This window comes from Musca domestica, unplaced genomic scaffold (assembly GCF_030504385.1).
Source record: "Musca domestica strain aabys unplaced genomic scaffold, Musca_domestica.polishedcontigs.V.1.1 6, whole genome shotgun sequence".
Taxonomy (NCBI): Eukaryota; Metazoa; Arthropoda; class Insecta; order Diptera; family Muscidae; genus Musca; species Musca domestica.
This window is the reverse complement of record NW_026712363.1, coordinates 11197128-11223795: the sequence shown is the minus strand read 5'-3', so window position 1 is coordinate 11223795 and position 26668 is coordinate 11197128. Positions and strand designations below refer to the sequence as shown.

Here is a 26668-nt window from a genome sequence, read left to right as displayed (position 1 = left end):
GTTGCACACTCGCCTCCAATGCCTTCGGGAGAGAGAGAGAAAAAAAGTATGTCTATTCGTGGCAGTGTGGCATGTAAGTTGTAGTTGCCAGTAGTATCTAGTTTGTTGGAGCAGGTCAATGTGACACAGTTAGTTAAATAACATGAAGGACGGACAGATCGACGGACGGACAAACTTGTCTCCAATAAATAAGCCAATGTATGTACCAAACTTTGAACGACTTATTCACTCACTCACTTAGTCAGTCAGCCAGCCAGCTAGCCAGTCATTCAGTTAGTAAGTGTACTGGTTTTTGTTTATGTTGCCAGGCAGCCAGCCACTTAATGCAACAGCGACAGTGGCAGCAAAAACCAGGTAAACAGCAATGTCAACTTGAGCATTTACAACAACGGGCAACAACGACAAACCAATTGCCAACAATATCCCCAAACAAAACAAACAGGAACCTCTCACTTACAGTGGCTGGCAACAGCTGTGGAACGGTTTTACGGTACGAAGGCTCAAAACACGGACGGATGGATGAATGATGATTATATGGCGATAGATAGCTTTAACCAAAGAAACAGGAAATTCTCACTCAAAGCGAACGACAAAAACATCGAAACACACAACAAAACAAAACAACACTTCTCGTCTGCCATAAAGGTAAAGTAAACAAAACTTAGCGTTTGGCGAAGGAGTTCAAGATATCAGAGGGAGAGATATGTGACACTAGTCAGCCAGCCAGCCAACCAACCAGGCACTAAGTCAGCCAACTAGGTTTTCAAAACAACAACAGTTCACAAAACTGGTATTTGAATTGTCCACAAAATTTTAGCATTGCCTACAAGAATGATGACAACCGCACCGCACACTCACACGCATGCACACACGGTATGACAGCAATGAATGATTGATGTCTCATCAAAGGTGTTTACACACTTTTGTGTGCCAGTGTATTTGATGAGTAAAGAAATTTTTATAATTTATTTTATATTTTTTTGTACTTATTAAAGAAACAACAACACCAAAGACAAAACAATTATCATTAGTTGTGGTTTTTCATGCCATTTCACAATTATACTTACAAACGAGAGATGACATATGATGTGTGGTGTGGTAGAGACAGCAAAAAATACCACAAATCGGATTTAGAAATAGTTTTTTGTTGTTGTTGCTATAATAAGCTATAGTAAACAGAAAAAACTAGCATTCTGATGAGTTGGAAGAATGTAGAATAAATGGCTTTTTAATAAGTGAAAGATTTTCTAAGACAAAAAACACACAAGATAATTGCTTGGATTTGAAGCGGATAATTGGAGAAGTGTGTGTGTGTGTGTGTGCTTCTTTGAAGCTTTGTATATGGAATATTTGGTCCTTCGAGTTGGTTCTGGAAATGAGGTGATGGTAAAAAAAATATAATTCATGGAAAAAATTGTCTTAGTCTAGACTAATGAGGGGTACCTTGCTTTTCGAACAACGCCTTGCTTACCATGGTACAATAAAATCGAGGAAGGGCTGTGATACTATATGATTTTAATTTTTTTTCTTTTCTTGGCTTATAATGTCAACTTTATTTGTTTATGTATGTGTATTCTTTTCAATAATAAAAATTTGTTCAGAACATATTCAAATTCGGGTGTTTTCTTTGTAGCGAAATAAAGCTTTGAGATATATAGAACATGATTTTGAAAAGAAAATTTGTCTTTTCATTCAGTTTTCGCGGTTTTCAATTATTTATTCAAAATCAATGCAACAAGATGTTTGTTTTTTGATTGTTTTGTTAGTAATTCTGATATTACAAGGCAAATAGTAGATCTCTATACTTGGAATTTTTTCAAAGTTAGCCTACCTTGTCTTGTACATGGTACATTGTACCATGTTGCTAACCAGTTTGTCGTACATGCCAATCCTTGGTTCTGCTTTATTTTGAAAAATATTAACGGATAAATATGAGGTCAGATTGCTGAGCCATATGAGGTCCTTGAGAAATATAAACATGGTAATAAGATTTATTCCGCAGGAAAAACGTTCGAGTTTTTAACTCCCATTTACCGAAAGACATTTTTACCCCTTCTTCGTTCTTCTTCCACCATCTGGAGGAAAGGAAACTGGATGTACTCACATTTTTGAATTACAAACTCATTTAATTGATTTAAATCTCAATTACATTATTATTATTATCAACACTCTCTTAGAAAGGGTTCCAATTGTCCGAGAACAACCTCGAGCTAGTTCATCGGTCGCCTAATTCTTCAAGATATAACTCAACAGGGCATAGAGTATAGTATGGTACTCGAAATAAATAATTTCATTAAATGTGTGAGTGAAAAATGCCTCAGGCTAAGAAACAAGGCAAAATAACTTAATTTTATCACAACTAGTGATGACTAACGGCGGATCAGAGTGAGCTCGTTGAACTACAAAAACAAACAAAGGAATAACAAAATACAAAGTGTTTGTCGGCACATTTTGCCTCTCCTCGATCTTGTTGAAGGTGATTTTTAAGAGCTGCGGGAATGTTTGGCCTGGCCGAACTTTGAATACCCTCAACCAATTGAAGCGAATTTGTAAATTTAAAAACATAAAAAATAGAATCCGTTAAAAAATCTGCTAAAATCTTAAAACTACCGAATATAGGGAGTTGCGTTATTTTTGGGTCTATACGAAGACGTGGACCTGCATAGACAATTTTCTGTCACAGGCTATAGTACCCATTGCGAATGTATCTAAAAGCATCAATGTGCCGAATATAGTGAGGTACCTATTCAGGGGCTATACGAAGACCGTAGACTGCAGAACCCATTGGGAACTTGAAGTACGAAATTTGAAACAATTCCGGTGAATAATGTCGCTTAAAACCTCAAAATAACGAATATAGGGAGGTACGGTTTTATAGGGGCTATACAAAGATCTGGACCTGTATGTGAAATTTTCTGTCACAGTCTCATTACGAACTTCTAATACGATATTTGAAACAGATCCTGTGAATAATGTCGCTAAAATCATATGATGGGGGCTATACGTTAACTTTGTCTTGCATATGCAATTTTCTGTCACAGACTGTAGTTCCCATTACGAAATTTTGAAACGATTCCGGTGATCTATGTCACTGTAATCATCAAAATACAGAATATAAGGAGATAAAGTTATATAAAGGCTATACCTATGATTAAATTATAGACCCAATGAAGAAGATTGACAGTGAAGCAAAACACGAAGTGTGCGTGAACTGTTTAAGCCAGTGTCGCCAAAAGATTATTTTCGCCTCCTTTCCACCACAACACGAGGTAATTCTTTGAAATTACTAATGACGTCATCTTACATCGTACTTTGACCATATAATTACTATTTCAAATATTCAAATATATGATTTGAGCATCAAAGTGTTAAGTAGACACGATCATTTTATTTGTTTATAAGCTGCTGGACAACGAATGTTTTCTCATCGGAGAAAACCAAATTTGGCAGTTCACCACTTTTAGCCAAGCGAAGCAACTCTTTAGCTCTTTTGAGTCTATTTTCTTTCTGTTGCGGTGTAAGTTCTTGCACGTTTTGGAATTTTTATTGCTTTACCCCGAGTTCATTTTTCAATGTTGGCCGAATGGTTGTAAACAATGTAATGAGCTGCCACTGGAACAATTTTAACAGCTGTCGGACGAGTGGCTTAGAAATGACAGCAGTCTGAAGTTGGTTGCAGTTTTTTCATCTTACCCTGTATATGAAGTTTTGTTGAATTTCGACTAATTTATTTAAAATTGGTTACCTTACGCTATATATTAAATTTGCCAATAATAGATCTGTGTATTAAAACACTTCGTTATGGACTCATTATGCCGGAAATTTTGTAAAAATTAACATTCTAATCCCTTCTAAGAGTTATTTGCTCATTTTGCGCCAAGGACTGTCATTAACCGATTACATACACTTATTGCTCTTAATTATCAAAAAATATGGCCGCTTATAAATACATATTAATCGGTGAATAAGTGGGGTCACAATTAATTTAAGATATTTTATTTCAAATATTGCATGACCTTGTTTAATTAGCCCCAAAATTATTACCCCCGAAATTATGTACGCAGTTATTTGTACCAGTCATTAATTCTTCGCTCATTCGCTCATTCATTCATTGTTCTTTTTGAAGCGTGTTCAATTTTAAGTCACTGAACTATAAAGATTTGAAATCAGAATAAAAACAAAACAAAAAAAATGATTTTATTTGAGTGATGTTGATGGAGAACAGAGGAACAAAAAATAAAAAACGACAACGACAATTTATTTTAAAATTTATGTCTGCTTATTTTTCAAAAGGAAACAAATTACGTATGTTGCTGAAAAAAAAACTATGTGTTGCTGAAAGTCAAGGTTATTTTATAGAGCAACAATGAATATAAATTTTATCTACAATTTATATAAAAAAGAAGCAAATTGCGAAGCAAAAAAAAAATAATAATTTAAAATAAATGTATGAAAATAAAATATTTTTTTACAAATTATTTATTTTGTACAGTTTTTACTCTATATATCTACGACTGATTTGCAATTCTAGGCATAAAGTTAAATAAATAGTAAAAAAATCTTGGTTTAAAATAAATATAATTTTTTTCTACCATCAAACTATTTTGAAAACTTACCAAGTCATAGAAGTCCCCGTCCCTTCTTTATTCTCCGTTACTTAGTCAACTAACCAATTTATCGATCAAACAATCAATGACCGTTTAAAAATTAATAAAGGAACTGATGTCAATCAATTCTCTATTGTTGTTATTATTGTTGCCGCTGCTTTCCGGAGTACCAACCTACCTATATATCTACCTACAACTTTCGTAACAATAACAATAAACTATGAACGTATTAAATTCAATAAAAAAAGAAATATAAAATAAAAAACAAACCAATTGTAATTTTTTCTATTGTTTCGTCGAGGGGTAATTGATAATTATGGTATACAAAAATAAGTTGATTGCCTAGAATGCCTAGAACTATGCTAAGAAATATGTTCATAATAAGTCATTAGAACGTATGGTCCTTCGATGATATCACTTGGGTCATAGGATGTAGTACCCACTGCCAACTTCAAAATTTCGAGTCTGGTGAAAAGTGTGTTCGTCGCTGTACGAACTCCAAATACCAAGTTCAAGATAAGTCCGTCGATGTGATAGAAAGGAAAGCTAGAGTGATTTCCACAGACGAACGGACATAGCTAAATCAACTAAGAAATTTATGAAATAGAAACATTTTGGGTTCCGATTACGATAAAATTTTCCAAACAATATTTGTTTGGCCCAAGGACGAACCCTATTGAGATTGATGAGAATTGGTTCAAATTTTGATATAGGTCCCATATATTTCGGGTTATCGTGTACCAAATGGTTAATATCAGTCCATATGATCTGAATTTTGACACTTCCGACCGAATTTAGTCTAGAAGCAAGTACAAATTTGGTGAAAATCGGTTCAAATATATCTATAGGTCTCATATATATGTTTCATCCAATTTGGTGCTAAAGTCCCTCACATTCGTAATATTCACTTCACAAGAATTATATTTGGTACCAGATATCACATACAGCGCAGAAATACTCTGTCAAATTTTATCAAGATCGAAAAAGATTTGGGTATAGCTCCCATATATACTTTTATCCGATCTCAGGTTTATTGTGCACCAAATGGCTAGAATCCGCCCGAATGGATTGAATTGTGACACTTCCGACCGAATTCAGCCTAGAATTAGGTACATCAAATTCGGTGGAAATCGGTTCAGATATAGCTTCAGTTCCCATATACAGGGTGAGATAAAAAAACCGCAACATTTTTTTACATTTGTTTAAATTTTATTGAATGAAAGCAAAAAATGTCGGAAATAGCATCAAATTTTAGAATAAGTTTAGTTTTGTTCGAATTGGCCACGCACGAATTTGGCACGAATTATGGCCCTCAAATTGCCCGAATGTTGCTCTGTGGTATTTTTGCCCATTCCCGGCGAAGCGCTTGCTTGAAGTGATCGACACTTTGGTATTTTTTTAGTGTCAACCTTGCTTTCCAAAACACTCCAGACACAATAGTCCAACGGATTGTTATCCGGAGATTTTAGTGGTCATTGTGCGCTGGAAATGAAGCGAGGAACCTCATCTTGGATGACGCGCGTTGATTGCGATGGTGCTGAGTCCTGTTGGAATGTCCAAGGTCTGCGGCCAAAATGTTTTCGTGCCCAAGGCTTTAATACACCCTCCAGAATATTTTCGCGACAATATTTGGCATTTGGTGTCACCATCGATTAATACGAGCGGAGAGCGACCATCGGCTGTTATGGCGGCCCACACCATCACCATGGCCGGCGCTTGAGTTCTGGTGGCCAACCGCAGGTGCATATTTTTAGCTGGCCTCTTTGGCAAGTAAACACGATCATTTTGTTTGTTTACAAACTTCTACACAAGGAATGTTTTTTCATCGGAGAAAACCAAATTCAGCAGTTCACCACTTTCGGCCAAGCGAAGCAACTGCTTAGCTCTTTTGAGTCTATTTCTTTCTGTTGCGGTGCAAGTTCTTGCACTTTTTGGAATTTCAATGGCTTTACCCCGAACTCATTTTTCAATATTTGCCGAATGGAATATTGCGATATGTTCTGCTCACGTGTCATTTTTCGGCCACTCCGACGCGGGTTTCGATCAAGTCACTTCTTTACTTTTCGAACCATTTCTTTTGATGTTGCTGCTGTTTTCTTCCGTCCACTTCCTTGACGTCGGGCTACGCTACCAATATCACGGTAACGAGCGATGGTACGAGACACAAAAGATTTATTAACAATTCAATGCTGGAGTGCTGTAACGATATCAACTTGTGGTTTTCCAGCCAAATATAAAGAAATCACACTATCACGCTTGAATTCTATCACGAATAACTTTTTTTCTGGAAAATTCTCACCAAAACGCTTTTGTACGCTTGTAAACAAAATAATGAGCTGTCACTAGAATAATTTTAACAGCTGGCGGACGAGTGGTTTAGAAATTACAGCAGTCTGAATTTGGTTGCAGTTTTTTTATCTCATCCTGAATTTGCTAAATATTTTCCCTTCTCAACTGAATGCCCCTCCTTCATTCAATAGCTAGTTTGCCTATTAAAAACCAATCGGTTTATAATAGAACAATTTTTTTTTACTCATTGTTCCTTTCCATGTACAATAACAAATAATAATGGCACAAAATGAATGGCGGTTGAAATTGTTTTATTAATTCATTTATTGGTTATTTCGCTATTGTTGTTGTTGCTGCTTTCATTATTTGCCTTCACTTTACAGTGATGACAGGTCGGTCATTGCATTATACATAACAAAAAAGTTTATATGTATATGCTGACAAATTTTGTTGTATTTTTGTTTCCAATATTTTACTTTTATGGAAACTTTTTGTTCAATATCCCATGGCACGATTTAATTTGAAATAAATAAATTTATTGTCAATTGTTTGAAAGAAATAGACAAAACATTTCTTTGCACAGGCCATATAAATAACAAGGAAGTTCATTTCATTTTAATTGAAGGTCATAAATTTATTGTCTTATTTTATTGAATAATAGGTGTGATAATATTTTTTGGAAAACACATATTTATCCTTCGGCCGTAAAACACATATGCTCTCTCGAAATAGAATTTACAGCTTGAATATTAATTTTCGACGAAAATGGGTCCTTTGATTTCGGAGCCCTGAATGGTAATTTAATGTAATTTCCAAAAAATAAAAAAAAAACTGCAAATAACAATCTAAATTCCTCTGCAATTTCCTTGGATTCACCTTGAAATTGAATTTTCATAAATTACCTGGCGAGCCGACCTCTTTCCGTCCTCTATTAGTCATTTGGAGAAAATTTGATTGCAACAAACTGTGTTTCCATGACAAAAAGAAAGAAAGAAAGAACGGAAAAAAATAAAATTTTATTTCCGTCATATGTAGGCCTCTGAGAGTTGTTGTCGTTGTTGTTGTAGCTGTGCGGTTGTTTTCTATTCTCAATTTAATTAAATCAACCACGCCAACCATTTGTTGTAAGTAGTAGCAGCAGCAGCAGCAGACAATTCAGGGCCAAAAAAAGAGGCAAAACACCTGAAATTGTTGGAAAATAGCCAGCCACAAAATGCCCTGCTTGTTCGAAATAGAAAGAGTAGCAAAGGTTGCCATAAATTTCTGGCCATGTTACATCTATGATTTACACGCTTTTCTACATGAAACACACAAAATGGGTTATACTCTCAGAAAGCTAGAGAAAAGAATGAAAAAAAACTTATATAGAAATAAAATCTTTGCCAGATACAAGAGAAATATTAATCAAAATAAAACATGGACAGTTGGCGAATAGAAGTGAATTACAGCTGGTGCATGTCAGAAAGCGAAAGGGGGGACATTTTGAACAATATTCTGGCAAAGAGCTTTAAATTCGACTTTTTTATATTCAAAGAAGTTTTTCAGTATGTATTAGTGCAGGATTGTTACAGATGAGGTGTGCGATTGCGGCCTACTCCTCTTAGCTTTGACGATAACGTCATTTATCATTATATTTTAATTTCAGGTATTTTTCATTGATTTCCAATAGGAACGTGGTCAGTTATAACCACGGTAAGACACAACAGTCTCGGTTGACTTAAGTTAATCAGGGATGACATGCTTAAAGTTATATTATAGGCAGGCATACATCATATTTTAATAGGTTCCCATCTCAACCCAGCAACAATCTCATTACCTAGTAATGGATTTTTAATTACATTTTGGCACCGGTTTCCTCTTACATAGAAATAAGTAACTAAAAAACTGCCAGTAAGAACCTATAGGTAAATGTAAAAATTTGGCGTTATATTTCGCCATATTAATTTTTTTGTTATGTTATTTATTGTTTTGTCGATAGAGAACAGATTTTTACTGGAACCCACTTCAAGCATTAATCGTAATGACAACCACATACCTTATGCATTACTAGTATCCTAAAAAAATAACGACTACACTATCAGCATGGTAACAAAAATATAAATAATATTACAAATATTTACAAAGCAAAATAATTTACTTTTATCTGACCAAGTTATGGTCGAATTAGTAACAGCCGACATCAACACCTAGGGTAGCTGGTTCGTAGCAAACAAACAAAATACCTTAGATCTTGTGTTAGTGGAAAAATAGAACGTATGAAGCTTAGAATGAAACGTATGCATATTTCGCATTTTTCGAAGAATTTGAGTTATTCGAAATGTTGACCCATTGTGGGGGAGATATTAGAAGAAGAGGTCCGATATATCCCATTTTTGCATCAGATATTGTGCTAATGGAAATATTGGGATACGTGAAATTTGAAAACAATCTGGCTATTGTCCATTTTCACACTTGACAATATTTTGGATAGCACTGACAATATTTTGGATTTGCAAAGTTTATCTTTCGAAGATGTAAATTATTTTCTTTAAAAATATTAACTAGACGGAGTGGACTGGTGTTGCCCATCTCTGAACTCGATCTACGTTGGACAACAATATTAAGATGTACCAAGTTTGGACCAAAACGGATACTCCCTTCCTGAGTTGTCGTGCGATCGATTCTAAATGTCCTAAAACGGTTTTGGTTCAAAGAGGCTCAGGGTCTAAAATTTTCATTTCGATAAGCCACGTTTTGGCCGTATCAAATGATATACAGGGTGAGAGAAAAAACTGCAACAAGTCAAACGCCACAATTTTTACTTTTTTTTATTAAAGGAAACAAAAAATGTCGGAAGTAACATCAAATTTTAGAATAAGTTTAGATTTGTCACAAATTATGGCCTTCAAACGGCCAATGAAGCCATCACACGCTGCCCGAATGTTGCTCTGCGGTATTTTGGCCCATTCCCGGCGAAGCACTTGCTTGAGTTGATCGACACTTTGGTATTTTTTAGTGCCAACCTTGCTTTCCAAAATACTCCAGACAAAATAGTGCAACGGATTGGTATCCGGAGATTTTGGTGGTTATTTTGCGCTGGAAATGAAGCGAGGAATGAGGTTCCTCGCTAACCATTCTTGAGCGGCTCGTGCTAAGTACGATGGTGCTGAGCATGGGTGGGAGCCAATGCCCATTACGAACTCAAATACCAAATTTAAAACAATTCCGGTGAAAACTGTAACACAAATCATCAAAATACCGAATATCTGGAGGTACATTTGTATGGTGCCCATACCAAAAGCGGAATCTAAATAATCCAATTTTTAATACAAAAAAAAAATACTTAATTTCATTCGGAAGCAGACATCAGACGGACGAAACGGACATCGTTTAATCGACATTGAATTTTATGCTGATCAAGAATATATGTACTTTATGGGGTCGGGGTGTTACAAACGAAATGATAAACATAATATACCCTCCATTGTGGAGGATAAAGAAACTACCCGTCCTTTCTATTTCAAATTAGAAATAAAATATTAAATATCTCTTTCCTTTGAAAAGTTACATATTTTTAGCCAGAAAAATTGATTTGGAATCCCTGCGACGTTGGAAGAGAATCCAGCCGTTCGTTGAATTTGACTTCATTTGGAATTCTGAGAGGATCTTCAAAATGCAAATAAATGGGGATAGCATTATATGGAGGTTATTTCAAAATCTGAATAAAAATAGGATGGTCTCAAATTACTTAGATCTAAATATATCTATTTAAATCAACTTCGTGTGCGAAATGTCGCTCAAAACACCCAAAATTTTAAGGTGCCTTATGTCAAAACGAGGAAAAATATTGAAAAAATTTCCTTGACCAAATATTCATTCAACAAGAACACAAAATGTAACATCGAGATGATTTGGTTAAACAATTGAGGTTGAAACACATAAAGTAACGAAAATGAAGAGGTCTCCAAACAGCGAACCCTATTTAATCCGCAGTTTTATGGAAGCAGTTCCTAAACATGAAAAAACACAATCAACCAAGACAATCAAAAAATAATATTTTCAAGCATTTCGACCTCCTTCTCCTGGCTACGTCGGTGGTCTATTTCCAATATCATTCTATTGTGTCATAATACCGTCAAAAACAAATATTGTGGAAATATCACTACTTGACATAAAATATTTTGATTCCCACAGTTAAAGATAAGAGCAGATGGACCGAAAACTGGACATGCCAACGAACAAGATTTTATACTTTATGGGGAAGAATTTTTATACTATATGGTGTCTCCGACGAATATATTAAAGTGTTGTTAATGAAATGACTAAGTTAATAGAGGGTATAAAATCTCACATTTTGATATGAATGTCCGGAACTCGGAACGTCCAATTTGAAATATTATTTTTTTCCATATCCATTATTTGTATATCTTTGTAAATTGCCAAAATGCACTTGGGAAACTTGGAATTACCTCTCCATTCGTCACTTTTCCGGCATAACTGTTCTACAACTTTGGGTGAAAGTGTTATATCTATGCTAATCGTTTGTTGTTCTCACATCCCACTAGTACTTCTTCTTCTTCTCTGTCTTCTGCAAAAATAAATAATTAGCATAATGATGGATCATTAGGCTTTCAAAGTAAACCGTATGTCTTCCATCATGCTTATGATGACGGACGGCCCTTGATATCTCTTTCGCCTGATTACCTCCCCATTTAGGCCATAATGTGCTGCCGTTGTTGTTATTACTTTTTTGCCATTGTGTCGTTGTTGTTTCTATTTTTTGTCCATAATTCCAAATCCATCAGTAGCAGATTAATGTTAATTTGTTTGTTTTTTTTTGTGAGTTATTGTTGACAGTAATTTGAAATTGCCAGTTTGATCCATTGGCGAAAAGAAAGATATTCATCAGCTCTCTGCTTCTTCGATAATTGCTAATAATGGTGTCGGTGGCTGGGATTTTCACTTTGTCATTATTAAACCATTAGTTGTGCTAAATTGGCAGTGTTTTGTGTGTGTGTGTTATTTTGGCAAAGCTTGGGTTTCGAATCACTGCGTGTTTTTTTTTTCTGGTGTCTCTGCAATAATTGATTTTTGAGAACTTCTGTGATTAGCGGCAAGTGAACGAGTTAGTTTCGAATTTATTGGCCACTCGTTATTTATAACTTGCGTTCGACAGTTCTTCTACAACAACATTGTATTATTTTTTGATTTGGCCAAAAGTTCCTGAAATACAGACAACTTCTCTTCTTTTTTTGCTTTCAACGATTTGTGGCCCAGGCTTGGAAGTACCCGAACGAACGAAACAAAAATTGAGACCATCTTTGAAAGTTGCCCAGCACCAGCATCAGCAACATGTTTAACGCCTTCGAAACAAAGTTTGGCTATAATAAATTACTGTTATTAGTTGTGTTATTAGACTTTTCACCTTTAAGCCAAGCGTTGAAATCGTCCAAAGCACTATCGTCCGCCACAGATAATCTCATAGGAAAGGTAAAACACTTTGACATACATTTTGCCTACTCTGCTCTGAAGCCAGCTGACTGCTTGGTTGTTATACTGATTTCCTTCATCTTCTTTTTTCGTTTAATCTTTGTTGTAAATCTAGATAAATTGTTTTATATTTTTTCATTTCTTCTTCTCCGTCTTTTGCATGGTTTTTCCTCTTTCTACTCCCCGTAACATTCATTTATCGCTATCGTTGCTGCTGTTGTTGTGTAGCGTGATTTTGATTTAATTTTTGAAAGTTTCATTTGTACCACAAACGAAGACGACGACAATGTTGCTGCCACCGCCAAAACCCCGGCACCACCATCATCGCCAAAACGTGCCAAGCTACTGAAGAAACTCGCCTGTCACTTGAGCCGTAATGTTAAGCGACGTTATTTGCAAATGGAAATGTCATTTGAACGTCAAATAAATCAATTTGATTTCGATATTTCCATTACCATGCAACGGCCGCCGCATGCCCCAGAACCCGAATTTGTCCTCCTGAATTTCACCGCCCTCAATGGCTGTGAGTTTTTGGCCAACCGAAATCAAGTGGTCTTAATGAATTTGGTACGCAAATCATTGGAGCGTTATAGCAACATACCCAGCCATTGTCCTTTTTCGCCACAAATTTCGTACTATATTCGAAACTATCGCTGGGATATGGAGCAGATGCCAGCCTTTTATGTTGAGGCTCCGGTGCGTGTGGATTTCGCCTATACTTTTGAGAAGACGACACGTGTCCGGGGTACCATTGAAGCTAAATTGGAATTGAGATCGAATAAGAAATTTGCAGCAGTACAATAGGGTGAAGCGAGGAACGAGAGAACGAACTCTACGGCAATTAATACCAAAGTAAAGAAGAATTTTCAATGTTAAAAAAATGTGGGCCAAAAATAAAATTAAATGTATTTACATTGGTCTATCATCGGTTTGTTTTGTTTTGAAAGGGAGAAGGGGCTCTAAGCCATATAAACATATAACATAATTTTTCACCGGAATTGTCTCAAATTTCGTATTTTAAGCTTGTAATGGATGCTACAGCCTGTGACCGAAAATTGAATATGCATATATAGCTCCAGATATTCGGTATTTTTATGACTTTAGAGACATTTTTCATAGGAAGTGTATCAAATTTCGAATTTGAAGTTCCTGATGGGTACTATAGCCTATGATAGGCAGGCCCGGGTCTGCGTATAACCCCCATATAACGGTACCTCCCTATATTCGGTATTGTGATAATTTAAGCTACATTATTCACCGGAAATCTTTTCAGTTTCGTAGTTGCATTTCGTAATGGCCCATTACGAAAAATGCATTTACAGGTCCTCGGTTTCGACTAGTCCCCTTGTAACGTTAGCTCTATCGGTATTTTTGTGTTTTTAGCAGTTTTTTCAGTTTGGCCCTCTATGGAGTAGGTTCCGAAGGAAGGGGCCAATATTGTCAATTTCGTATCGGACCTAAATCAATATCATATAAATATTGCGACGTACCAGGTTTGGACTATATAGACTGCTGCCTTCACTTTATAATTTTTAGAAAATGTTGAAATGTGCGTGAGGGTCCAGATATAATCGACCTAAGTATTCTATTTTCATACTTCATCTAATGTAGAGAAAAATATTGTTAATGGCAAAATTACAAAAAAATCGAACATTTATCTATAATTTAATGCGAAATCATAAATTCCATATTGGTCGCAAGTTTCTAGTTCAGAAAAATATTTAGATATAGCAAGTTGTAAAGAATTGCAGACTTGTTTTGCAAGTTTTAACAGATAAAAGTACTGAAAATTCACCACAGATCTTTTGGTAGCAAAATGTTTGGACTTGTGAACTTCGAGGAGAGCCGGATGCTTTATTTCGCTTTCTTTGAGCGTTTTGTTTTTCAAAATCTTGAACCCTATGTGGGGGAGGTACCAGAAGGAATAGTCCGATCTCTACGATCTTTATCACAAATCTTGTGTTTATGGAAATTTTGAGATGTACCAAGTCTGAATTGAATCGGATCTTAATATCGCATTTTATTAGCTTTATGGATATTCAAAAATTTGAACTCTTGTGGGGGAAGTACTAGAAGGAGTGGATCGATATATCCCACCTTCACAGCAGATCTCGTGTTAGTAGAAATAATGGGATGTGTGAAATATAAAGAGAACCGGATGCATATTTCAGGTTTTTATAATAGTTTTGGTTATTCAAAACTTTGACCCTTTGTGGGACAGGTACCAGAAGGAATGATCCAATCTCTACCACCTTTATAACAGATCTTGTGTTTATGGAAATATTGAGATGTGTCAAGTCTTAATGAAATAATAAAAAGATATTAATTTAGTGTTTTATGAACTTCATGGATATTCGAAATTTTGAACCTTTGTAGGGGAGGTACTAGAAGGAGTGGGCCGTAATATTCCATCTTCACATCAGACCTTGGATTTATAAAAATATTGTGATGTGTGTATTTTGAAGACAATCAGACTCTTACATCACATTTTATAAGAGGTATAATTATTCCAAATGTTGACCCTTTGTGGGGGAGGTACTTGATGGAGTGTACCGTATTGTCCATTTTCGCACCTAACCTAGCACTGATGCAAATATAAGGATTTGCAAAGTTGGAGCAAAATCGGATTATCCTTTTTCTTTCTGTGCAGTAAATTAATTTCTTTGAAAATATTGCCATTTTATGGGGGAGATACCAAAAGGAGTGGACCGATATTGTCCATCTTCGAACTCGATCTAAGTTTGACAATAATGTTACGATGTATCAAGTTTGGATCAAATTAGATACTCCCTTCGAGAGTTATCGTGCACACCAGCCAGCCAGCAGACAGACAAATGGACGGACGCATGTCGACTCCAAATGGCCTGAAACCGATTTGGTGCAAATCAAAGCTAAAACATTCTCTCCTCCTTATTAAGTAGAGAGTAACGTTTGCAAATAGATTGCGCGTCCAACTCCAAAATTTAAGATTGTGAGGTCGCGACTCGGCAAATGAAGCAAACCTAAAATTCAATGAATTATAAGACATTAAATCAGAATATATAAAAATTGCCAGTTCAAAATTCAAAAAATTAATTAATTTAATTAATTCTTATATGAGAAAGAAAACGTAAATTAAAAATTAAGAAGAAAGAAGCATTTGTATAATTTTTTGAATTTTGATCTAACAATTTTAGTGAAGCCCTTTTTTGCGCAAAACGAGCATGACAAATGTTTGGTAAGTTATGGGATTCGTAATTAGATATGACTGCCAAGTTTTGCTTAGGAAACCCATTATCTTGGATTGGAATTTTTTGCTGAGTAAATTTCTTTCAGTTCACTGCACATATTTTTTATTCCCATAATCCACACTTTGCTAGACTAGAGCTAAGATCTTCCACAGTTAAAGGACTTAAAATAATTTCGATATATTTTTTTATTCGTGTAGAGAAGTTTTGTGTCAAACTGTATATAACGAACAAAATACAACCCTGCTCTGTCATTTGCTCTGCCTGTCTATCAACGCACACAACTTATAGTTGACAGTTGACAGTTTTTCCCAACACAGATCAAATGTCATCGATATCAGTTGTTGGAGCTTTTCTGACACATGTCAACTCAATCAGAACCCAATATGTTATATTTTAATTTTTATTCACTTCAACGAAATTTCCCTCACTTTAATCCAATATTTGAAAGCTTACACAAAAAAAAAAAAAAAAATACAAAAATATCGTAAGTGTATGTGCATATATGTGTGTGTGTGCGAACTATGGTTGATTGTTTGCTGAACTTAAATCGTACGATTTGTAAATTAATTTTATATTCAGCCATGACTCACGCCCTTTCCAATGCGAATAGGCCGGCTGGCGGACTGGCAGGCCGGGTATATTTGCTCTTAGTTGAAGCGTATTTGAGTGGATTGGATTATTGTGGTACGTGCCGTAGCACGTTGCTACAAAAATTCAAACATTAAAAAAAATGGGGGGTATTAAAGCTTTTATTGAAACCTACAATTCTGCTGTTGTTTTATTATTATTTTTTTAATGTTGTTTTTCTTTTATTATTTTCACATAATTGTTGTCAATATTGTTAAAAGTGATGCCATCAACACAAATTATATATCCACCATCACATTTAAAATAAAATTGCCAAAAAGAACTGGAACACCAAACAAAAAAATGGGTAGGAAAGGGGGAAATATTATTTAACTTCTCCGATGATAGCATGAATCATTTTACGGTTCATTTACAAAAATTCCCATTAACTTGCTGGGATTCGCAGTTTTTTTATTGGTTGGCTGACTGGCTGGTTCTCTGGCTGGCTGTATGCTTCATATTGCGCTAATTCATCAGATTTTGTCTTTGTGTTTTTTTTTTTTTGTTCTTTGTGATTCTTAAGCTGAGTTTTCAAGAATTAATGCTTATTGTTCACAATTGTATGTGATGAGATGTGGATAAATCTTAAAAAGAAGTTAAGATTTTGAATTATAGAAATTCTTTTTTAAAAAAGTTGATTTATTTTAACAAAGGGCGTTCATATTCGCATACAAGTTGATTCATGATATTAATAAGAACTTAGGAAAATTGCCAGATGATATTAATTTTCTTTGAAACTTCTATTAACATTACATCCCGTTTGTAAATTTCATTGAGAATAGCCCGTAATTTTTTCAAAAACCGCATTACCAAATAATAGGTTTCCAGTCGAATTTTCGGCAGTCGTAGCTATTAACAGTTATTTCGTCGTAGCTATAAACCATTATTTTTACAGGGTCATGTCAGCCACATGGCTAATTATACCCTCGGCCATATGACTAGTTACACCCTCAGACATATGGCTAAAGAGGGTATATATCATTTGATACGGCCAAAACGTGCCTTATCGAAATAACGGTTTTGGACCCTTGGTCCTCTTGGACCAAATCCGTTGCAGGACATTTGGTGTCGACCTAGAGATGTCCTGGCTGGCTGGTGCGCACGATAAATCTCGGATGGAGTATCCAATTTGATCCAAACTTGGTACATGATAATATTATTAACAAACTTAGATAGAGTTCGGAGATGGGCAATATCGGTCTACATCTTCTGGTATCTTTCCTTACAAAATGTCAACATTTTCAAAGAAAATAATTTAATGCACAGAAAGAGAAAGTATAATCCGATTTTGCTCCAAGTTTGCAAATCCTAATATTTACATCAGTGCTTGGTCAGTTGCAAAAATGGACATTATCGGTTCTTTCCATCAAGTACCTTTCCCATAAAGGGTCAAAATTTTTCAATAATTTAAACTCTTGTAAAATGTGATGTAAGGCTCCAATTCAAATTACACCTACTCCATAGAGGGTCAACAATTCGAATAATCATAACTCAATTCAAAATATATTTAAACAATCGAACATAGGTTGAGGATATACATCTGTCGGCTAAACCGACTGATACTTTTTAACTTGTTAAATCTTTTTTTTACCTCCTCTTGAAACCAGTTTTGCGCAGGCAATCTTTTAATCTTTAGAAAATCAACAAATGTTGTTCAAACCAAGTTTTATTCACATCCATTTGTAGCAATTTTTAACACCATTTTCCGATTTTCCTATTTCTACAAAGCGTGTCAAATATTCATAAAACTTTTTATTTCCATTGAAGAAGAAAAAAACAACTTTGCTATAGTATTGCATCATTTATATGGCTATTTTGTGATATTCCAATAACCATAAATAAATGACTGACTGACTGACACTGTTATCCGACCTACCGCTGCTTCTTCATCATTCAGTTACCACTTTGTATTTTCATGTCTCGGGATATTATGTTTTTTGTTATTTGATTTCCTTTATTTGAAATTCAACCAATCAACTGGCCAAATCATCTCCCAACATAACCATCGCAATCCTTTTTTATGTGTCATTCCACGATGATTATGATGTTGTTGTTGTTTTTTTTTTCATTCTTCTTTTGTATCATTTTCCTTTTCGCCCATCACTTCACATGATGACCTCATTTATTTTATGGCCTTGGTAACCCTGAGAGATAACGGGAATCATATATATTTTTTTTAATATCTCCTTAAATATGTATATATTTATGTATGTGTGTATGTAGGAATGTTGTTTCAACGATTGAATACTGCATCTGTGTCAATTGAATCCATCATAATTGAATAATAATCCATTTCAGTTGCCAAGTTTATACATGTGAACACATACATACATATGTGCAATTACGTTTTTTTTTTTGCATAGTAATTCCATAATGTCATTTTGCATAATTGGGTTTGTGGGGAAAACTTCCAAGGCCGTTCAAGGAAATTCAAGAGAGGGAGAATATGTTTTGTATGAAAATGCAAAATTTGTTTATGAGATTTTCGTGATTATACCTTTATTTATTTGAGCAAAAGTTTTAAATAAAGCATATACAGGTCGAGATAAAAAATGCAATAAAATCAACGACATACTTTTTAAATTTTGTTTTTTTTTTTTAATTTTATTGAATGAAAGCAAAAAATGTCGGAAATAGCGTCAAATTTCAGAATATGTTTAGATTTGTTTGAGTTTGTCACCTTTGGCACGAATTATGGGCAATGAAACCGTCACACGCTGCCCGAATGTTGCTCTGCGGTATTTTGGCCCATTCCCGGCGAAGCGATTGCTTGAGGTGATCGACACTTTGGTATTTTTTAGTGCCAACCTTGCTTTCCGTAATACTCCAGACATAATTGTCCAACGGATTGGTATCCAGATATTTTGGAGCCATTGTACGCTGGAAATGAAGCGAGGAACCTCATTTTGTAACCATTCATGGGTGGCGCGTGCTGAGTCCTGTTGGAATGTTCAAGGTGTGCGGCCAAAATGTTTGCGTGCCCTAGGCTTAAAACACCTCCAGAATATTTTCGCGATAATATTCGGCATTTATTCCGATGCCACGGTCGATTAATACGAGCGACCATTGGTTGTTATGGCGGCCCACACCATCACCATGGCCGTCGTTTAAGTTTTGGTGACCAACCGAACCGAAGGTGCACATTTTCAGCTGACCTCTTCGGCAAGTAAACACGATCATTTTGTTTGTTTAAAAACTGCTGGACAACGAATGTTTTCTCATCGGAGAAAATCAAATTCGTCAGTTCACCACTTTCGGTCATTTGATTCTATTTTCTTTCAGTTGCGGTGTAAGTTCTTGCACTTTTTGGAATTTCAATGGCTTTACCCCGAGCTTATTTTTCATTATTTGCCGAATGGAATATTGCGATATGTTCAATTTTTTGGCCATTTTTCGGCCACTGCGACGTGGGTTTCGATCAAGTCGCTTCTTTACTTTTCGAACCGTTTCTGCTGATGTAGCTGTTTTCGGTAACGAGCGATGATACGAGACACAAAAGATTTATTCACATTTAAATGCTGGAGTGCTCTAACGATAGGCACTTGTGGTTTTCCAAACAAACATAAAGAAATCACACTATCACGCTTGAATTCCATCACGAATGTCTTTTCTGGAAAATTCTCACCAAAATGCTTTTGTACGCTTGTAAACAATAAAATGAGCTGTCACTGCATAATTTTAACAGCTGTCGGACGAATGGCTTAGAAATTACAGCAGTCTGAAGTTGGTTGCAGTTTTTTTCATCTCATCCTGTATAATCGTCATTTGCAAAATTCGCATAGATATTGACACTTGACCTATAATTTATCCATTAAAGACAGGACATTCCGATCCACATTATAATAAATTGTACCATTTCAATTCAATATTTACTAATTAATTTCTCTGTTATTTTTCTTCTCATTTTAGGTAAGTGTTATTCTCAAATATTTTACATCTCGAAATATTGAACACAGAAAATTCGTAAGTAAAAAAAAAGATTAATTTTAGTTAGCTTTAAACTATTGCTAAGAACCTGCGAGAATCTTCTAGTTTTGATTTTTTTCTTCGAATCAGAAAGGAAATATAGGTTATCGTAGTAAAATTCTTTACATTTTTGCAGTTCTGGAACAGAACACCTGTAATATAACAGATTTTTGCATACCTAAATAAAAAATCTTCTGTTCAAATAGTTCTAATTTTTTTTTAGTTTGAGTCACTTGACAGGGTAATAGTTGAGTAGTTCTTCGTTTATACATTTATTAGATACAAATATCTGCTTGAAAAATATTGCTTGCAAAATATTAGTTATAAAATATGTAAAAGCCCCACTTTATCCTAATTCAATTCTGTTAATTAGCCCTGCCTACGCATATATTCTGTCAATAAAAGGAAATCGGAGAAAGTTAAATGATAAGTCTACTTTACCAAAACATAATTGCAGAAAAATTAAATTGAGAGCAGAATGTTCATCTTTTCTCCAATTATTTACATTTCCTTGCAAAAAACGTATTTAAGTTTAGCAAAAAATCTGATACATTTTATCTAGACTTTACCCAATTTTATACCAGTTGTATATTCAAATAGTTTATTTACCCTAAAAATTGAGGCGTTTGATGATTGAAGAGCATACGTAAAATCTAGATACATCAAATGTGTTGTTTTTTTTTATTTGCGGAACATCGTCATTCTCTTTACAGACGTATTTAGTGCAGCCAGTCAGCATGCCACAAAGATTAGCAACAATATCAATGGTCATAATGCAAAGCTGTATGCAACAACAACAACAGCAAAAGAAAACAGAGACAGGCATCCTTTCTGGCAGACGTAAGAGAAGAAAAAATCTAAATATTGGCAATTTGCAAATATTGTGTTTGGGCGTAAATTGTTGTTGCAGTTTTTATTTCTGAAATTAATTTCAAAGAATACCACAATAACAACAAAAAAAAAATCTATATAACAAATTATGAGGAAAAATATACAACACGGAATTGTTTATCGTTCGTTCGCAGACGTGGTCGGTGGGTTGCGTTGTGTTATTGCACTCGGACCGATTCAGACAGACGTTCACTCATAATCTCATTGTGTGCCGTTGTAGTTGTTGTTGTAATCCATAGTTTATTTATTAATTGCTACAGATTCAATTATTCATTGTTGAACTTGGCACATAGACACATTGATGAAGAAGAAGCAGAAAATGGCAACGGCAACAACAACCATATAAATAAACAACTTTTCAAATGAATGGATAAACGTACCGTCCAAATGTATTCGACAAACGCACGAAGCAGCATTGAACAAAAAAACTGTTTGTTTTCATAAATAATAGGTTATGGATTAAAAACAGCTGTTAGCAGTTTAACTGTTTTCCTTGATATGCCCCCTGCTTGAGAGCAGCAAATGTGCAAAAACCCCACTCTCTTCTCTCAATTTTCAGTTAGATGAGACAATCTGTTGTAAGAGCGTCGATTTACATGGTGCCGTATACTTAATACATTTGTTTTGCATTCTATTTACAATCGAGCTCCTCCCTCTTCCCCTCCCACTATACATACATTCCACTCGTACAATTGATCAGACATCTGTCTCTTTGCACACAATTGATCATTAGCAGGAATTACGTCAATATGTATCGTTGAAATGTTATTCTCAGTGATTGTTGAAAAAATTAGAGAAAGAAATAAATGAACACATTTGACATCGGTCAAATGTCAGCGAAGCATGTGGAGGTAGGTTTGAAAATTCAGGGAAATTGTATTAAACATGGATATATTTAAAAATCCGAAGATGTAGCTTAAAAAGTTCTGCAAAAAATATTCTTAACAGAGTAAAAAAATATCAGCCGGCTCTACCGAAGTAAATACAATTAGTTTTTTTTTTCAGATTTCAAATGAGCTCTTAAATGAAATTCAGAATTTTTATAATATAACGATTTTTATGATTTCCATTATCCAAACGCTATATTAAAGAGTAGCTTCCTTTGAAATGAGCGGAGTCAAAACACCAAATTCTTCTTTTAAGTATTAAAGAACATCACTTCAGATCTTATGTGGTTGAAATATTTAGATGTGGAAAGTTTGGAGAATTTTAGGGAGTCATTTCGTAATTTGTATGTGTTACGATTATTCAAAGTTTCTACATTTGTGAAATATGAGCCAATCCTGTTAAAATATTACCATGTGGGAAGTTTTTGTGAATATTTGTGGCGCTAGTCGAGAAAATTCGGAAAATCCCGATTGTAGATCTGCTTGTCCTTCAAATATCGTGCAAAAAAATCCATAACTTTAGCTAAAATATTTGTCTTTAAAAGACGCAATTATTGCTTTGACATTCCATAGAATAATGGGAAAACTCATGGATAGAGTTCAAATAATTCTTCAAAATTAGATTTCAAAAAATTAATGGTAATACCTGGAATATTTTATTAAAAATTGGTGAATAAATGGAAAAAATAACTATAAAAGAAACTGCAATTTTTATACCCTCAGCCATATGGCTAGAGAGATTATATATCATTTGATACGACCAATACGTGCCTAATCGATATAACCGTTTTTGAACTTAGGTCTCTTTGGAACAAATCCGTTTCAGGACATTTGGAGTCGATCTAGCGATATCTGTCCGTCTGTCGGGCTAGTGCGCACGATAAACTCTCTTAGGGAATATCCGATTTGGTCCAAACTTTGTACATCGAAATATTATTGTCAATCATCGAGTTCGAAGATGGGCAATATCGACCCACTCCTTCTAATACCTCCCCACAAAAGGTCGAAATATTCACAAAAATATTTTACTGCACAGAAAGAGGAAGGATAATTGCTCCAACTTTGCAAATCCTAATATTTGAATCAGTGCTAGGTCAGGCGCAAAAATCGACAGTGTTGGTCAAGTACCTCCCCCAAAAAGGGTCAAAATTTTGAATAATTTTAACTCTTATAAAAAGTGATGTAAGAGTCTGATTGCCTATGATTTGAAATCAGTTCTTCCTTGACTTTAATGAAACCACCCCATTGTCATTGAACCGATAATGCTTCGAAATTTAGGATATCTATCTTCAACAAATTTGTTAAAAATCCACAACTATTTCTCGATATTAATTTTTAAATCTAAAGAAAACACACGGTTATAGTTGAACAGTTCTTAAAAATTTGTAGCTATACTTCTGCGCTTATTACAGAATGATATGGAAAACACACGGAGTTTAGATCTAATTGCCTTTCAAAAAATATTGAAAAAATCAATAATTATAACTCAAATAGTATTTCAGATCTTTTTTATGAAACAATGACTTCTCCTATTGTTCTTCAGAAATTTAAGAAGAAATTCGGAATAAGATCATTCGTCCAAAAAAGTTATTAAGAATTGTCAACTATAACTACAATAAATTTTTAATTGGTTTGGAATCCATAATTATTGCTATTTTTTCATGAAAAAATTGGAAATTTTCTTGAAGAATCCACGATTACGAACCAGTAAAATTTTCAAAAGTACCTCCCACAATATGCAATATTGCGAGGCCAACTGGAGCTAACAAATCTTCCCAATTCGTCTTCAATTTTTGAAATAACCATTATTTCGATACGATTTTTTCCAATAACTGTTATCGTCATGTATTTTTTTATAAAAGAAAAGGAGATCACATTATACTTGAAGACGACGCATACATTTTCATCGTAAAACCTCTAGAATTGAATTCGTGCTTAAAACACGGATTTCAAATAAATCTTATGTGACTGTGACTATGGAAATGAATAAAAACACTGATTCGAATCATGACTCAGAAAGTTTTAGTTTTGTCTGTCTGTGTCTACTGAATGTGGTGATGATATTTCCCTGGGGGTTTCTTTGTTTCGAAATTGAATCACGTTTCAATTCTAATGTATATATCACTCACTTATTCACAACAATAAAAAAATAAGGTCAAGGTGAATGAAGTTTTGAAAAAAACACACACACAACAAACAACTGAAAACAATATTCACTCACGGGGGCTGTTCTCTTTTGGAAAGTTGTTTTATTGCTTTTATTTTCTTTAACCACCCGCCGTTACTTTTGGGCGTTGGAAATAAAAGATCTAATAGTTGTTGTCGTTGCTGCTGCCATTGTCACTTTAGTTAGAATGGATGGGCTTTTTTTGGCCACATTATGTAGATTGTCAATTTAGTTGTTCAATTCGTTGCCATTCTCACAGCCAGCTAGCCAGCCAGCCCACCGCTCCACTCGAGTCTCACAATAATTATTTTGTTGTAAAATTTCAAACAGTAAACGCGTCATTTGTTTAATGAACTAAATGTTCTCACAAAAACAACAACCCGCAGAGAGACAAAAGAAATAATATAACCAAAAACAACAGCAGGTTGATTACCCAAGCTATTACACTAGGCTACAGGTTATTAATCTATAATATTATAGATCAGATCAAGTATTTGAAATTCTTTGCGGAGATAATGGAGTTCGTGGAAATCATCATTTGAATTATTGCGTCATGCAATGTAAGAAAATAGATGAAAAAACAATGAGCCTTTAGAAAATACAAGGCAAAATAAATTATTTGCCACACTACAAAGTAATGAGCAAAGGTGGCACAACAACAACTTGGAAGCTGGATGAGCGAAATAATCTATTAAAAGGGAATGTAAACAAACTATTTTTTGCATTACCAGTTGATTAAAAATGATGAGTTATTCAAAAAAAAAAAAAAAAAAAAAAAAAAAAAAAATACATACATAATAAAAAAAAAAATACTTTTGTCATTACCAAGCAATGAGTAACGGCGACACAGTGTGGACATATGGCTACAAAACCGATGGTTGTGAGTTTGAGTCAGGAAGTTCTTAGCATGTAGCCAGTCCCTGGTTTTAAGAGGTCATTATTTGTATACCCTCCTCCAAATTTTTGACTGCAGGCAGGTCAAATTCTATGACGGCCTATATAGATCCACGATATTGTGTAGCAACCAAATAACGGTACCCCCCGATATTCGATATTTTGATGATTTAAGCCATATTTTCCAATGGAATTGTCTGAAATTCTACACAAGGTGTTCCTTGTTAGTACTGTACCCCCTGAAAAAGAATAGTCAATATATGTTTATGATATCGCATATTTCCCATATAACGGTACCACTTGATATTCGGTATTTTGATGATTGTAGCCAAATCATTCAATGAAATTGTGAAAATCCACACAAGGAGTTCCTTCTGAGTACTTTACTCTCTGGAAGATAATTGTTTATATACGTCCACGATATTGTATAGCTCCCATACAGTGGTGACCCCCAATATTCGGTATTTGATGATATTAGCCACATTTTTCAACGTCTGAAAGGAGTTCCTTGTGAATACTTTACCCCCTGGAAGAGAATTATCTATATACCGGGTGAGATAAAAAAACTGCAACAAAGTCAAACGCCATAATTTTTGCATTTTTTTTTTAATTTTATTGAATGAAAGCAGAAATGTCGGAAATAGCATCACATTTTAGAATAAGTTTAGATTTGTTCGAATTTGTCACCTTTGGCACGAATTAAGGCCTTCAAAAGGCCAATGAAACCGCCACACGCTGCCCGAATGTTGCTCTGTGGTATTTTGGACCATTCCCGGCGAAGCGCTTGCTTGAAGTGGTCGACACTTTGGTACTTTTTAGTTTCAATCTTGCTTTCCAAATTACTACAGACACAAAAGTCCAACGGATTGGTATCCGGAGATTTTGATGGCCATTGTGCGCTTGAAATGAAGCGAGGAACCTCATATTGTAACCATTCTTGGGTGGTGCGTGCTGAGTGCGATGGTGCTAAGTCCCGTTGGAATGTCCAAGGTCTGCGGCCAAAATGTTTGCGTGCCCAACGCTTTAATACACCCTCCAGAATATTTTCGCGATAATATTAATACGAGCGAAGAGCGACCATTGGCTGTTATGGTGGCCCACACCATCACCATGGCCGGCGCTTGTGTTCTGGTGGTCAACCGAAGATGCACATTTTCAGCTGACCTCTTTGGCAAGTAAACACGATAATTTTGTTTGTTTACAAACTGCTGGACAACGAATGTTTGCTCATCGGAGAAAACCAAATTCGGCAGTTCCCCACTTTCGACCAAGCGAAGCAACTTTTGAGTCTATTTTCTTTCTGTTGCGGTGTAAGTTCTTGGACTTTTTGGAATTTCAATGGCTTTATCCCGAGCTCATTTTTCAATATTTGCCGAATGGAATATTGCGATATGTTCAGCTCACGAACCATTTTTCGGCCACTGCGACGCGGTTTTCGTTCAAGTCGTTTCCTTAATTTTCGAGCCATTTCTGCTGATATTGCTGTTTTCTTCCGTCCTCTTCCTTGACGTCGGGTTATACTATCAGTATCACGGTAACGAGCGATGGTACAAGACACAAAAGTTTTATTCACATTTAATTGCTGGAGTACTCCAACTATAGCCACCTGTGGTTTTCCAGCCAAATATAAAGAAATCACAC

General features: G+C 35.1%; 2 protein-coding genes across 3 annotated transcripts in view; both read left to right on the top strand.

The window, feature by feature from the left end:
* Window positions 1-26668, top strand: part of LOC101896528 (MOB kinase activator-like 2) — a 124690-nt gene that overhangs the window by 58542 nt on the left and 39480 nt on the right. The gene's annotated exons all lie outside the window — the stretch shown is intronic.
* Window positions 11714-13244, top strand: LOC101896883 (uncharacterized). Its single transcript, XM_059129083.1, has 2 exons — window positions 11714-12365; window positions 12594-13244. Exons 1-2 carry the CDS (start codon window positions 12228-12230, stop codon window positions 13167-13169), a joined length of 714 nt encoding a protein of 237 aa, XP_058985066.1. The 5' UTR covers window positions 11714-12227; the 3' UTR covers window positions 13170-13244.

Coding starts and splice junctions, on each gene's coding strand:
- LOC101896883 (XM_059129083.1), top strand. CDS start 12,228: ATGTTTAACGCCTTCGAAACAAAGTTTGGCTATAATAAATTACTGTTA. Junction 12,366..12,593: donor CAGATAATCTCATAGGAAAG/GTAAAACACTTT, acceptor GTTGTTGTGTAG/CGTGATTTTGATTTAATTTT.